Source organism: Mustelus asterias, unplaced genomic scaffold (assembly GCF_964213995.1).
Source record: "Mustelus asterias unplaced genomic scaffold, sMusAst1.hap1.1 HAP1_SCAFFOLD_1858, whole genome shotgun sequence".
Taxonomy (NCBI): Eukaryota; Metazoa; Chordata; class Chondrichthyes; order Carcharhiniformes; family Triakidae; genus Mustelus; species Mustelus asterias.
The window spans coordinates 13,940-30,577 of NW_027591803.1; the positions used below are offsets into that span (position 1 = coordinate 13,940).

A 16,638-nucleotide genomic window follows, 5' to 3' on the forward strand; every position below is an offset into this window, starting at 1 on the left:
AGGGCAGCTGAGGTAACTTGGAGTGAGGATAGTTACTGAGTGCCAGATTGGAGAGAAGGATAAAAACGTCACTGTGTAAAAAAAACCAGATAGATATTGAAAATAAAACCCCATTAAACATGTCTTTGTAACAAGGTCCTCTACATGACCCAAACCCACCCCTTTAATCAATAAAGCTCCCCCTTTTCTTACCTTTTCTCCCCCTTTGCTTCCCTTTTCCCGTTTTTTCTCAATTTTATCTCTCCTAGCCATCCCCCCACCTCCCCCCACATCTTCGTCTGTCACAGCTTCTGATTTCAGCTTCTCTGCCGTTTGGCCATTCACACCTTCTATTCTCCCTATGGACTGCCATTAGCAGTCTTTCCCCTTGGTTTTGTGGCTATGACTCATCTTTCATTCCCTCCCCCTGCAGTATAAATATCTCCCACTTTCTCTGCCCTTTAGCTTTGACAAAGATCATCCGGACTCGAAACATCAGCTCTTTTCTCTCCTTACAGATGCTGCCAGATGTGCTGAGATTTTCCAGCATTTTCTCTTTTGGTTTCACCTGTTTGAACAGCAGAGACCCATTTTTCATGGACTTTCTGAGCTGTAATGGGTTTTTTTGAATATTGACATTTGCCATCTCTGCATCAGTATATCCCCGGAAGTTTCCACTTCAGATATTTCTCCCCTAGCCTCTCCTGATCTTTCTCCACCTTTACAATCTAATCAACTTCAAATGAAGAAACAATGAGAACTTAAAAGCACTCCATATTTTGTTGCTGATGTAGTCTTTTTCTGACAGTTACTGATAGTACTGCCCTGAAGAGTAATGTTCACTTCCTGGAGACTGGGACTTTTTTCACTGGAGCGTAGGAGGCTGAGGGGTGATCTTGTAGATGTCTATAAAATAATGATGGGCACAGATCAGCTAGACAGTCAATATCTTTTCCCAAAGGTAGGGGAGTCTAAAACTAGAGGGCATAGGTTTAAGGTGAGAGGGGAGAGATACAGAAGTGTCCAGAGGGGCAATTTTTTCACACAGAGGGTGGTGAGTGTCTGGAACAAGCTGCCAGAGGTAGTAGTAGAGGCGGGTGCAATTTTGTCTTTTAAAAAGCATTTAGGTAGTTACATGGGTAAGATGGGTATAGAGGGATATGGGCAAAATGCGGGCTATTGGAATTAGCTTAGGGGTTTAAAAAAAAGGGCGGCATGGACAAGTTGGGCCGAAGGGCCTGTTTCCATGCTGTAAACCTCTATGACTCCAGTGTCAAGTACAAATCTAAAAGGCGGGGGGGGGGGGGGGGGGGGGGTGGTGGTCCTGGTGTCTCTGCCGAAACCAGGTGGTCACAGTCATGGTGGCCCTGGTGTCTCTGAAACCAGGCCTACAATCTTGAGATCCCTTTGCAGTTTCTGGCAGACCAAAAGCCCCAGGCCAGTGAACTATTCCTCGTGCCCTAAGGAGGCTGCCCCTCAGTGAGGTTGCCTGAACAATACGAGTCTTGACTTCAAGTCAATAAATATTAATCATTCCTTCCCTTTCCATTTGGCTTTGGAGCACATCATTGTTTCTTTAGGAGGACAGTGTAAAACTTCAAAAGGGCAGGGACAAGGTGGCAGATAAGGTTCAATGTGGAGAGGTTTGAGGTGATGCATTTTGGTAGGAAGAACATGGAGAGACAATATTAAACAAAGGATACAAGTCTAGAGGGGTGCAGGAGTATATTGACACCAACTCTGTATCCACATCATGGGACCTGTTTGAAGTATAATTGAAGCTATCAAAGCCCCAGTGGGGGGGATACCATTGGACCCAATGCCTGAATCATTCTCACCCCAGTCACACTGTCAGGCCAACCGGAAGATGTATTTCATACCGGGTGGGTCTTAATTGGCCACCAAGTGGCTGGATTAATACCAGCTGTGAATGGGCATTAATTGGTGGCCCCTTCCGTGGCTCTCCCTACCACAGACTTACTTGGGGTGGAGACGGAAGGCATTGGGGTCCCCTACTCATTACTTCCCCTCATCAAACTTCTATGATTCTATTAAGCTTCTATGAAACATTCTATGATTATGATTTCAAACTCACCACACGGTGGGGCATTTAATTTGCCCAACCACACACTTCCACTCAATCGTTCACATAGACACACATAGACACAGACACACACACACACACACACACACTGACACACACACAGACACACACAAATGCACATACTAGCAAACAAACACACACACACATTCATACAAACACACACTCCCTCACCCTTGCACGCCCATTCTCAGACACTTGCACAAATACTCACACTCAGGCACACAAATACACTCACATAAGCACACACATTGACACTCACACAAACACACATCCTCACGTGCACACACTGGCATGTATACATGCAAGTACATTCACAAACCCTGAGAAACACACACACACTCTCAGAAACACTACACATAGGGCAGAATTTAATACCCTCCCTGAGGTGAGTTTGAAGGGGGGGTGTTTAATTGGATAAGGGGGCAGTGGTTAGGTAACCTTGCCACCTTCCCACCTCTACATCTGGGACAGAAAGGCTGATGAGCTAATTAATGCCCATTTATGGGCCTCATTCCCTTGCCACTGGGATTGAACCTGGGGTGGGCGGGACAGATGCTGGGCGGGATTTTGCGGTGGCAGGCTGGCCCACCATTGGCCGGTGGCAGGATTTTCTGGTCCCGCCATTGTCAACAAGGTTTCCTGTTGAGTGCACCCCTTGCCACCGGGGAACCCACAGCAGGGGTGCGCCATCAGCGGGACTGGAAGATCCCGCCAGTGAACGGCTGGGAAGTTCCGGTCATCATGTCTGCGTGGGTTTCCTCCGGGTGCTCCGGTTTCCTCCCACAGTCCAAAGATGTGCGGGTTAGGTTGATTGGCCATGCTAAAATTGCCCTTAGTGTCCGCAATGCAGCAGTCCTCAGAAGTGGTGGAATTTCTGCTCCTCGAGTCTTTAATCCTGGGAAAGGCCAACCGTCAGCCACATAAACCCCTGCTTGGCAACCATTGGTGAACCTTCCGCGAAGGCGGTGAGGTGAGGCACCCTCTCGTTCTCCAGACAGCGCCAGCATCATCCCCACTGCCTTGATTCAATTCCACCCACACAGCATTCAGCAGTGTGATAGAATCATAGAATCCCTACAGTGCAGAAGGAGGCCATTCAGCCCATCAAGTCTGCACTGACCACAATCCCACCCAAGCCCTATTCCTGTAACCCCACATATTTACCCTGCTAATCCCCCTAACACTAAGGGACAATTTAGCATGGCCAATCCACCTAACCCACACATCTTTGGACTGTAGGAGGAAACCGGAGCATCCGGAGGAAACCCACACAGACAGTGACCCAAAGCCAGAATTGAACCTGGGTCCCTGGCACTGTGAGACAGCAGTGCTAACCACTGTGCCAGCGTGCCGACCTGTCCCGGATAAATCTCCCTCTTCTCTGTTATCTCCTTCAGCAATGTGATAAATCCAAAACAAACAAGTTGGAAGAGCATGAGATTGAGGAGTTCTGCAAGTTTCTGATGCAGCGGCCAGAATTGGAGGAGATTTTTAACTATTACTCAGGAGAAGACCAGATCCTAACTGTCAGTGAGATGAAGAATTTCTTAAAGGAACAGAACGAAATCGCCACGGATGAAAATGTGGTGACGATTATACACAAATATGAACTGAATGAAACAGGTATGGCAAAGCTTCACCTTTCCGTTGCTTATAGTGGGCTCACATTGTTAATAATAATACTCTGAGTTATTTTCAGAGAGATACTGACCATGAGAATCAATAAAAGGTTGATGTTAAATATTCTTAATTTGATATAAGAGACAGAAAGGACACAGGGGAGTGAATGACTGAGGTGGCGAGTTACTGATGCAGATGTTGTCTTGTGTGATGCCTCTATCCCAGCACTGGAGTAGGGAGAATGATGGGCCAGATTTGTGGTCTTATCTGTAGCATGGTTCACTGCTTGATGTTAGCGTTGACTAGCAGAATCAGACTGAGAGTTTTAACATTTCTACTTCTTATTGTTTAATCAAAGACTGGTGGATTCTATGTCGATAGTAATATTGCAAGCTCCACTAAGCCAGATGCATTTCGATGTCTTTTACTGGGAATACCTTACTAGGTATTATGGAATCAATTCATGATTCACTTCGTAAAGGTTCTTTAATATTGAATTAAAATATCAGAGATTAATTGAGCAGAGATGATTGAGCAATCAGGTTTACTTAGAGGACTAGGCTTAAACTATAGCAGAAAGTGCTGGAAATACTCTGCAGGTCTGGAAGCGTCTGTGGAAAGAGAAACAGAGTTAACGTTTTGAGTCCAATGTGACTCCCTTAAGATTAGTGTGCGGTCAGACACATCCCTGTTTTGAGCGAAGTTGATCAGACACTTACTGAATCCAATATATTTGCCTGTTCTCCTTTTCTCTCAGCCACTCTATGTAGCAATCCATATGTTTGTACATTATCTGAATATAACACTCAAAATAAGAATTTAATTAACCTGTCAATTATAAATTATTACGAATTTTCCACATGTGATAGTTTCTTTTTCTGTTGGGTTAAGGAGATTAATATAACTCCTGTTATTTTGATAAACCATTAATGTATCTCACACATGGTTTATTTCTTGTTCATAAAAACCGTAAGAACCAGGAGCAGGAGGAGGCCATTCAGCCCCTTGAACCTGCTCCACCATTTAATATGATCATGGCTGCTCTCATCTCGGCCTCAACTCCACTTTCCTGCCCGTTTACCATCGCCCTTCGAACCCTTAATAATTAAAAATCTGTCCATCTCCTTCTTAAATTTACTCAACGTCCCCGCACTCTGGGGTCGTGAACTCCATGAGAAGTAATTTCTCTTTATCTCTGATTTAAATCTGCTACCTCTTATCCTGAAACTATGACCTCTCATTCTAGATTGCCCACAAGAGGAAACATCCTCTCCATATCTACTTTGTCAATCCCCTTTATCATTTTCTACACTTCAATTAGCTCTCCGCTAATTCTTCTAAACTTCAGAGAGTATAGGCCTAAACTGCCCAACTTCTCTTCATAAGACAACCCCCTCATCTCTGGAATCAATCCAGTGAACCTCCTCTGATCTGCCTCCAATGCAACTACATCCCTCCTCAAGTAAGGGGATCAAAAATGTACACAATATTCCACATGCGGTCTCACTAATACTTTGTACAGTTGCTGCAACACTTCACTACTTTTATATTCTAGCCCTTTAGCAATAAATGCCAAGATTCCATTTGCCTTCCTTATTACCTACTTTACCTGCATAAGGTTACATATAATTACTGTTCTAACAACTGTAAGCTTTACAAAGAGCTCTGATTTTGAGTATGTGTTGTTGGTGCTGGTGTGCCCAGGTATTTGCTGTCTTTGTACTTCTAGGTGGTAGAGGAACAAGAGCAGCAGATACATGGGAACACCAGCACCTGGATGTTCTCCTCCAAGTCACACACCATCCCAACTTGGAAATATATCATCGTCCCTTCATTGTCACTGGGTCAAAATCCTGGAGCTCCCTCCCTAACAACACTGTAGGTGTACCTACGTCTCAGGGAATGCAGCAGTTCAAGAAGGCAGGTCATCACCACCTTCTGGACAATAAATGCTTATCTAGCCAGCCAGGTCCACATCCCATGAATGGATAAATGAAACGCAAAGTATAATTGGGTACCATTCAATTCCTGATTCTACATCAACCTCAATTAAAGAGGGCTATATATATCCAGATATCTTCCTTTGTATAATTACCCGTTTTATACATTCATTGCCAAATAATTCAAATTCTCAGAAAGTTAGGAATAAGTACACACTGGGATATTTTCAGTTTATAGGAACAATAAGATTGACGACTGTTGTGGGGGGCTTTGCATTTAATAGTTCAGAAATTACTGGGGAGGGAGGGCACACGAGATGGGCTGCTGATCCCAGTTGGGAGGCCAAGTCCTGAGTTGTGAGGATATTAGGGCCTAGTGGAGGGGGGGTGGGGGTGGTGTGTGTGTATGTAGCACTTACACTTTCCGACCTGCAGGGCAATGAATCTCCACCCATCTCCCCTCACCCTTCACCAACCACATCCCCATCGTCACCATCAGGCATGGAACTGCTATCTGTCAGCCTCGACCCTCCCTCTATCACCCCACTCTTTCCCTCTGTTACCCTCAGCTCTCAGGATTTCAACATTGCACTTCCCTGTATCATCCAGTTTCCTCCCTCTGTCCCCCACGAGCTTTCATAGGGCTGCCATCTCCCTCCCTGAGTGAGGAATGTCCCTTTCCCTTTCCCAGCAGTTACCTAATCTCAACTACTGATGCTCCCTCCCCTGTGATTAAACAAAGTTCCTCTTGCAAGCAAAGCAGTTCCTATTCAGTCCAAATCCTCCAGGGAAACCATCTTGTCCTCTGTACATCACTGATATCCAGCCCTGAATCTGAACACACATGTTTCTCATTTGCTGCGTGTTTAATCCCAAAGGTAGACTTCCACCTGATGAAGTTGTGTTTTAATGGGCATGCATGATATGCTAATATATTAAGTAGAGACTGCACTGCTTGCCATTGCACAATCCATCCTAAATCTACCAATTTAATAACTAACTTTTATCCGCCATTCGGCAGCTGATATTTTGCCTCCTGCTCCATTAAGTGTCCCGCCGCCTCATGTCCCAAGGAACTTCACAAGTTTCCACCAGTGCCGCAATGGATAATGCGTCTGCCGACGGATTAGACAATTCCAGCTTTGACTACTCGCTGGATGTAATGTTTTGGGGCAGCACGGTGGCACAGTGGTTAGCACTGCTGCCTCACAGCGCCAGGGACCCAGGTTCAATTTCTGCCTCGGGTGACTGTGTGGAGTTTGCACATTCTCCCCATGTCTGTGTGAGTTTCCTCCGGGTGCTCCGGTTTCCTCCCACACTTCAAAAATGTGCGGGTTAGGTTGATTGGCCATGCTAGATTGCTCCTTAGTGTCAGGGGGGATTAGCAGGGGTTACAGGATAAAGCCTGTGTGCAATTGTGTTCAGTGTTGACTCAGATGGCTTTAACTCGGATGGCTTTAATTTGCAGCGATAAAGAAAGCCTATCACTGAGAATGTAACTGCAACAACACTGTGCTGGCGTCCTTATCCAAGGTCAAGTGTCAGATTCCCCCTTTGCGGCAATGCAGTGATTCCTGGTGTTCAAATCCTACAATGCATTGCCCTGTTGGGCACTGAGAATTCTCATAGAGAGAGAGAGAGAGAGAGAAAGAAAGCTCAGAGTCATGTCTCACATTCAGCTGGTTCCTTTTTGGCAAAAGCGCTCATCATGAAAAAACAGCCAGGCAGGCAGAGGAAATGTTGGCAGCAGAACATCTACAAATGATTCATTCAATTGAAAAAAAACACAAGCTGACGATTAAGCTTGAGTGGAAAGATTTAACACAGAAATCCCAACAGCCATGGAAAATTGCAGCAATAAGGAGTGGATTGGGCAACGTGACAGATAGAGAAAAGTATAATAGAGATTAAAGAGCGGAGAAATCATAGTGAGTGGATTAGACCGCACAAAGATAGCCAAAAACATAACTGGGTTAAAAAGGGTTAAAAAGGAAAATCTTTACCCAGAGAATGATGGCAATGTGGAATGCTCAAATACAGAGGTTGTCGGTGTATTTAAGGGTAGATTTGATTTATATACAAGGGGGAAAGGAATAGACAGAACAAAAACAGAAAATACTGGAAATACTCAGCAGATGTGCAGCATCTGTGTCGAGAGAAACAGAGTTAATGGGCTGGATTTTTGCAGATTAGGGGAGGCTCTACCAAAGCTAAAGGATGACAGACGGGACCTGGGTTCGAATGTCCATCCCCGTTTCCAGCATTTTTGGGGCCGCACGGTGGCACAGTGGTTAACACTGCTGCCTCACAGCGCCAGGGACTCAGGTTCGATTCTGGCCTCGGGTCACTGTCTGTGTGGAGTTTGCACCTTCTCCCCGTGTCTGCGAGAGTTTCCTCCGGGTGCTCCGGTTTCCTTCCGCAGTCCAAAAGACGCGCTCGTTAGGCTGATTGACCATGGTTAATTGACCCTTAGTGTCAGGAGATTAGCGGGGTAAATATGTGGGGTTATGGGAATAGGGCTTGGGTGGGATTGTGGTCGGTGCAGATTCGATGGGCCAAATGGCCTCCTTCTGCACTGCAGGGATCCTATGGATTCTATGATTTTTGCGAGTGGGAAGGGAGTGAAGTATGAAACACACAGGCACCATTCTCAAATCAGCTAGATCATTGAACGTAGCACAGGGAAACAGACCCAATTTCCACCCCAAAACCATCCTCAACCCACAGTGTGTGCTCCAGGGCTTGGTGTTGGAGAATTGGGCAGCTCTGATGGCCAGGATGAAAGGTCTCTCAGCCTGAAGGCCTCTGTAAAGTAGCATCACTTTCCTCTGAGATTGAGGCTACAGTCTGGTCTCCGGGATGGGGAAGGAGAGGCTGGAAATGCGGAAGGACACATCTGCCTGAAGACCTCTTCATCATTCCATGAATCGTCAGCCAAGTAGGTGACATTACAGACTGCCAGTCAGACTGGGCGAAGAGTGTGTTGGCCACAAAAGATGCGTTAATGATAAAGTTGTGCTGCAATAAAATCTATGCTTTAAATTGGTAATTAAGCAGAGCTGTCCCCAGTTGGGAAAGGATGAGGGAATCATGGTAAATGTGTATAAACCTGTTCACTCTGGGAGGAACTGGGAGGGTCTGTGATTTTCAGGTACAGGCTCGTTTCAGACTCAGACTTCCCCAGCGTACAATCATTGTAATTATCACAGGAAGAAAGACTAAGGAAATGGGCAAAGCAACTTCCCACGGGCAGCATGTAGAGGAAAGGTGGCAGCATCAGCGAGCTGCTAGAACCAGGGTACCCGGGCATGAGCTGGCAGAGCCCCCACAGAGAGCAGCAAGGAAGAAGAGGGTGAGCTATTACCATAAGTGATGGATCTACTGCAACAAGTTTAGCTCCTTTATGATTCAAAGGAAACAGAGGAGAAAGCTTTGAATGTCTCTGGAAATGGTCAGAATCTTTACAGTGCAGAAGAGGCCATTTGGCCCATCGGTCTGCACCAACTCTCCTACAATGCATCTTACCCAGGTCCTAGCCCCATAACCCCATGTACTTTTAAAGTTTATTTATTAGTCACAAGTAAGGCTTACATTAACACTGCAATGAAGTTACTGTGAAATTTCCCTACTTGCCTACTAATCCCCCTAATTTATACATCTTAGGACACTAAGGGAAAATTTAGCATGGCCAATCACCCTAACTTGCACTTCTTTGGACTGTGGAAGGAAACCGGAGCACCCGGAGGGAAGCCACGCTGACACGGGGAGAATGTACAAGCTCCACACAGACAGTGACCCAAATTGGGAATTGAACCCGGGTCCCTGGCACTGTGAGGCAGCAGTGCTAACCACTGTGCCACCTGACGTCTGTATTATGTTGGAACCAGATCTCACGCCTCGAACAACTGGTGCCCGTGAATGCAGTAAGTTTGGCTGCCAGTTGCCTGTGAGATCACTGTTTCAACTGAGCACGTGCAGAATGATGTCTTGGTATTTCTCTCAGCACTATGGCTGGGCCTACACTTGAAGGATTGCCACTTCTCCACCAGTCTGATCAGCACAAACCCCCTCATAGAAACATAGAGAATAAGAGCAGGGGTAAAGACACCAATGGATGGAAATGAAAAGCTTAAAAGGCCCACAATGTCCACACACCAGGGTAAACAACTATCATCACTCTGAGTGTTATTGAGGAGCTGGCTTTCCTCTGATGGACATGTGTGACCACACCCTTTACAGTGTCATATGACTGAGTGATGGACCTCTGGCTGTCGTCTTCATTGACACTGGTAAAAACATGCAGTTTAATGTTTACCTGGTTATTGCATGTGACTCTCAGTAAGTACCTCCCAATATCTCCCTTTGTTTTATATGGTGTCTTTACAGTCAATGGAAGGTTTGTGTTTATAATGTGAAACATTACACCTCTGTGAATTCATCAATAATTGAGTTTTCATGGTGCCCTGCACTCTAAAACACTCTACTTAGTGCACCCCTTTGTAAACTCAAAGGAGGTGGAGGCAGGCTGCTCACCTCTCTGTAAGGCATTGAGGAACGTGATGCCTAACCTCTTTGTGCAGGGATCTGTTGGAGACCTATCTCAGACTGTGGATCCTGCAAATGTGCAGGGGCAGATATGGTAGCCGGAATATGCACCAAGGCTGAGGACTCTGGCGAAGTAGTTAGGAAGCTGTGGACGGTGTGCGTGTAGAATTGTTCCCAGAATCCTCATCCTTCTCTGCAACCTCCTCAGTCCTCGGTTGGTTTACTGGAAGGTTGGAAGGGGTTGGCTGCTGGGCTGCAGCTCTCTTTTATTCCAGCAAGCCCTGTGGCAGCAGCGTGAACATCCTGCTGTTATTCTGCAGTTTCTTGTGGACATGGAGATCAGCGTTCACACTCTGAACGGATTGGTCAGGTTACTGAGTCTGCCATCACATTGTTCCTGCACGTACTCCATGTGACTCTCCACGTGATTGGCCAGTCTTTCATGGTTGGAGCCAATGCAGTTGAGACTCCCAGATGAGTTCAAGCTCATCACTACGATGGACTCAAAATGTGGGATCTTGCATTGCCCCGGGGAAGATGTCTGTACATCTGCTGCTGATCTAAGTACTCTGCCCTTAAGCTGACTCCTGAGGCCCAACCTCAATGCCTAGTGGAGCATCATCATAACTGCCCCCCCTCCTCCACTGAGAGAGACTGTGCACAGATTCTCAGACTGTTGACACCTACTCTTTCCCTCTGGTGTGGTTCCTTCACCAGAGGTCATGACTCTAAATGTGCGCTGCATCCCTCCATAGTGTTGGGATTTGTGTTGGTGGAATGTGATCGAGATGTGACAGCGCTCGGACACCTGCTCCTCCTGATTCCCGAGAGATAAGCTGGGCGATTGGTGAAGGGATCTGATTGGGACAGGACAGGCGATATTTAGTGTAAACATCTGGCATCAGGATGGGTCTCATCGGTTTGGTGGTGGGTCACACTGGGCAGTCAGATGCCAGCACGTTAATGCTCGGATCCACATCAGTGCCATGTCTTTTCATTCATCCTTGTTGAAGGGGATTACATACTGACTGTGTCCCAGCTGATGTGTCACTCATCACAGAGACTTGTTATGACGCGGAGGTTGTTCCCCTTTAAGCCGTAACGCCGAATCCCCCAAAGAGGAAGACCTCCCAGAAGAGTCTGGGACTCTGTGTACTTTGCATTCTAAATCTTCAAATACTGAAACCAAACCAGCTTTTAAAGGGACCTCGGAATGTTTTGTTCTTCTAGCATTTTCTTTACATTCTTTACATCTTTATAAACTCAACTTTGCAACAGGGCGGCACGGTAGCACAGTGGTTAGCACTGCTGCTTCACAGCTCCAGGGTCCTGGGTTCGATTCCCAGCTCGGGTCACTGTCTGTGTGGAGTTTGCACATTCTCCTCGTGTTTGCGTAGGTTTCCTCCGGGTGCTCCGGTTTCCTCCCACAGTCCAAAGATGTGCGGGTTAGGTTGATTGGCCAGGTTAAAATTGCCCCTGAGATGCGTAGGTTAGAGGGATTAGCGGGTAAATATGTGGGGGTAGGGCCTGGGTGGGATTGTGGTCGGTGCAGACTCGATGGGCCGAATGGCCTCCTTCTGCACTGTAGGGTTTCTATGATTTCTATGATGATGACTGCAGTCAACAACTCACTGCGCCTAATTCAGCAGTTCCTGGAAGCAAGATCAAGGACACTGAACGGTTGTGCTCACGCGGCTGCGATAACCTGCCACATTTGTTAGATTACGGTTGGAGAGATCCTTTCTGGCTGTGGCATAAAGTGTATCCCTCCTGGACCAGGATCTCCAAGTCCCTGTCATAGAGCCTGGGTCTTAGAGCTCCGAAAGCTTGTGTGGCTTTTGCTACCAAATAAACCTGTTGGACTTTAACCTGGTGTTGTTAAACTTCTTACTGTGTTTACCCCAGTCCAACGCCGGCATCTCCACATCATAGAGCCTGGGTACCATGCCCCTGGACATTGGCTACACTGCCCCCCCCTGGACATTGGTGACACTGCCCCCCCCTGGACATTGGTGACATTTCCCCACCCCGGACATTGGTGACACTGCCCCCCCTGGACATTGGTGACATTTCCCCCTCCCCCCTGGACATTGGCTACACTGCCCCCCCCCCCCTCCCCCCCTGGACATTGGTGACACTGCCCCCCCTGGACATTGGTGACATTTCCCCCCCCCCCCCCCCCCCCCCCCTGGACATTGGCTACACTGCCCACCTGGACATTAGGTGAATAACATTTCCCTCTGTGCTATGCTGCTCACAAGCTGTGATCACATGCTCGAACCTGAATATTGAGCTGAACAGAGAGCGATGTGATTGGATGGCAGGGGCGTAAGGGGTGGTGGTGGAGGGGGGGTGTGGTAGGGGTTAGATGGCAGGAGTGTAAGGGGTAGTGGTGGAGCAGGCGCATGGTTAGGGATTGGATGGCAGAGGCGTACGAGGTGGAGGCAGAAGGGGGCCTGGTTAGGGGGAGCAGTGCATACGTTCGATGCTTTGGTGTGAGTGCTCCAAAAGGTCACGGTGTGCTCGGGAGCTTTCAGGAGCCTGTGGCCTGCTCCCTTGGGCATCACACATGCCTGCATTGACAGTGTGCTGCAATAAGTGTTATGAGTGAGGCACCTTTGGGTGTGTTGGGGATGGGAGAGCTGAATGGGTTTATGGCAGAACTAAGGATCAGCAGGAGGGGCCCAGAGAACCTAATGAGGCCTAATGTTCACATCCTAACTGCAGAGTGTGGACAACTTCTGCAACTGCCAAGATACAGCCAACTGCACCGCTGGGTGTGGGGAAACTTTGCCAACAGTGATGGTGTGGTTCCTCCTTACATGTGTGCAATAGGACAACTGCTCAGTCCATACGGAAGTCCCATGATGGGTCGTGTCTTGTAGCAATAATGACCTGTTGGCCACTACTTACAGATTGTACTCACATGACAGCTTTTAAATGTCTCCTCCCACACAGCCTTGTGCCCACCACAACAGCCCGAGTCTCATAATGAGTGGGTCAGGGCCGGGTCTTCATGCCAGGCCTGAGACAGGATGAAAAGCCCGTTTCCTCATTCGGCCTCACCTCGGCCTCTGAACTGTTCCCTGGGCCAGGGGGTCTGATTCCAGCACCCATGCCCTCCCCCCGCCCCAATCCACCCCCCGCCTCCCCCCCCCCCCCCCCCACTCCACCCCCCGCCTCCCCCCCCCCCACCCGCAAACCCCCACCACCCCGGAATGAAAACCGAACCTCTTCAGGCACATTTTCCCTCGGCAGGCAGGTTGAACCAGGAAATTTTCCAACTCCAGCTACCCCCATCTGACATGAAAACCCAAGCCCAACATTTGAGGCTGATGACCCTTCATCAGAAAGGTGGGTACGAACAGATGTGACGTTGATTGAGGGTATGATCACTGTACTTGACCAGACTTAGAAAGCATTCCGTGGGAATAGACATATTGGGACAGGGTAGGCCATTCAGCCCATCGAGCCTGTTCCATCATTCAATTTGATCATGGCTGATCATGTGAATACTGTGGTAATAGACAGATATGGGCAGCAGTGTGCGAAGAGTTAAAGGGAGGAGGTTTATTAGACAATACACTGGTATAGCCCAGTGGGGCTTGATGGCCTGTTTCTGAGCTTTAGGTTTTCGGTATTATTACACAATAATCTTGCTTGGGAAAATACATTCACATCCAGGGTGTTTTTCAAAGACTGGCCAAGTACAATAGTCACACCCTTCATGAAGATCAGTACAACCAAATACTGTTTGAAAAACTCAGCAATTCTGGCAGCATCTGTGGAGAGAAACCAAGTTAACATTTCGAGTCAATAAGAATCATGCAGACTCAAAGCATTAACTGTTTCTCTCTCCACAGGTGCTGCCAGAACCGCTGAGTTTTCCCAGCATTTTCTCATAGAGTCATAGAGTTACATAGGTTTACAGCATGGAAACAGGCCCTTTGGCCCAACTTGTCCATGCCACCCTTTTTTTTAAAATCCCTAAGCTAATCCCAATTGCCCGCATTTGGCCCATATCCCTCTATACCCATCTTACCCATGTAACTATCTAAATGCTTTTTAAAGGACAAAATTGTACCCGCCTCTACTACTACCTCTGGCAGCTTGTTCCAGACACTCACCATCCTCTGTGTGAAAAAATTGCCCCACTGGACACTTTTGTATCTCTCCCCTCTCACCTTAAACCTATGCCCTCTAGTTTTAGACTCCCCTACCTTTGGAAAAAGATATTGACTATGTAGCTGATCTGTGCCCCTCATTATTTTATAGACCTCTATAAGATCACCCCTCAGCCTTCTACGCTCTAGAGAAAAATGTCCCAGTCTATCCAGCCTCTCCTTATAACTCAAACCATCAAGTCCTGGTAGCATCCTAGTAAATCTCTTCTGCACTCTTTCTAGTTTAATAACATCCTTTCTATAATAGGGTGTTTTTATTTTGGGTTGGATTAAATTGGGTTGGAATGAAATGCATTAAGTTTTGGGGCTGATTTAGATTGGATTGCATTGAGTTCAGTTGGCTTGGGCATTCATTGACTATAACATTGAAGATTAGTTTTGGTGGTAGTCATTGTAGTGTGGTGGTTGGAGATGTGTACACCAGGAGCTGAAAGGAAACAAAGGAGCAGCTTGATCGATGGCGAGGAGGAAGAGGAAGAAAACATGGGCATCATCGGATTGAGCAGATGGTCAGAAGGTGAATGCTGTGTAAAGTGAAGTACAATACGAGGCTAGGAGGTGAATCCATTTTGGGGGGAGCATTCAGGGCCCCATATCTATTCACAATGTAATAAATTAATTAAGGGGAATAATATTTGCTTGTGAGACCAACAATTTTCCTTTATCCCTCTCCTGATCATGTTGGGATAAAGTTCCTCAGGAAGTAGTCCTGTGGTACCGAAAGAATGAGTTGGAATATGAGCAACTCTACAACTATAGCAGCCGATGAAACCTGTCTCCTATCTCATCCACAATGTACATCTTCAGGCCAACTTAAATGGGGTGGCAGGGGAGGTGGACACTGGATAGTGATGAGCGATAGACACAGGACACTGGATAGTGATGAGTGATGGACACTGGACATTGATGGACACTGGACAGCGATGAGGGATAGACACTGGATAGTCTACATGATTCATAGAATCTGTAAAGTGCAGAAGGAGGCCATTCAGTCCATTGAGCACAATCCCACCCAGGCCCTAGCCCTGTAACCTCATGTATTTACCCTGCTAATCACCCTGACATAAGGGGGAGTTCCTGACAACCTTACCTGCATATCTTTGGAGTGTGGGAGGAAACCCACGCAGATACGGGGAGAACGTGCAGACTCCACACAGACAGTGACCCGAGCCAGGAATCGAACCCAGTTCCCTGGCGCTGTGACGCAGCAGTGCTAACCATTGTGCCACCATGCCGCCTAGTGATGAGGGATGATATTGGACATTGGTGGAAACTGGATAGTGATAAGAGATGGACATCGAACACTGATGGATACTGGATAGTGTGACACGTACATCATTCACAGACTCAAGGGTAACAAACAAACTGCACTGAATGCATTCAAGAGTTCTGCTCAGCTGGAAGTTTTTTTTATACAGAGGGTGGCCTGGAGTGGAGAGAGGGTTAAGCACAGGTTAAAGAGATGTGTATTGTCTCCAGCCAGGACAGTTGGTGAGATTTTGCAAGCCCAGGCAAGTCGTGGGGGTTACAGATAGTGTGACATGAACCCAAGATCCCGGTTGAGGCCATCCTCAGTCTCTGCTCAGAGACTCAGAGACTCAGCAGAAACTGATAGCCAAGTTCCGCACACATGAGGACAGCCTCAACCGGGATCTTGGGTTCATGTCACACTATCTGTAACCCCCACGACTTGCCTGGGCTTGCAAAATCTCACTAACTGTCCTGGCTGGAGACAATACATATCTCTTTAACCTGTGCTTAACCCTCTCTCCACTCACCATTGTCTGTATCTTTAAGACTTGATTACCTGTAAAGACTCGCATTCCAACCATTATTTTGTAAATTGAGTTTGTGTCTTTATATGCCCTGTTTGTGAACATAGAACAGTACAGCACAGAACAGGCCCTTCGGCCCACGATGTTGTGCCGAGCGTTATCTGAAACCAAGATCAAGCTATCCAACTCCCTATCATCCTGGTGTGCTCCATGTGCCTATCCAATAACCGCTTAAATGTTCCTAAAGTGTCTGACTCCACTATCACTGCAGGCAGTCCATTCCACACCCCAACCACTCTCTGCGTAAAGAACCTACCTCTGATATCCTTCCTATATCTCCCACCATGAAGCCTATAGTTATGCCCCCTTGTAATAGCTCCATCCACCCGAGGAAATAGTCTTTGAACGTTCACTCTATCTATCCCCTTCATCATTTCATAAACCTCTATTAAGTCTCCCCTCAGCCTCCTCCGCTCCAGAGAGAACAGCCC

At 47.2% G+C, this 16,638-nt stretch overlaps 1 protein-coding gene across 1 annotated transcript in view; it reads left to right on the plus strand.

Annotated features, from left to right (window-relative positions):
* The window catches only part of LOC144488783 (1-phosphatidylinositol 4,5-bisphosphate phosphodiesterase delta-3-like), a gene marked incomplete at its 3' end in the record, with an annotated part of 60,409 nt that overhangs the window by 7,339 nt on the left and 36,432 nt on the right, over nucleotides 1-16,638 (plus strand). Inside the window, exon 3 of the mRNA XM_078206882.1 lies at nucleotides 3,481-3,706. Coding sequence (XP_078063008.1) covers nucleotides 3,481-3,706 — 226 coding nt within the window. The remainder of the gene's footprint in view (nucleotides 1-3,480; nucleotides 3,707-16,638) is intronic.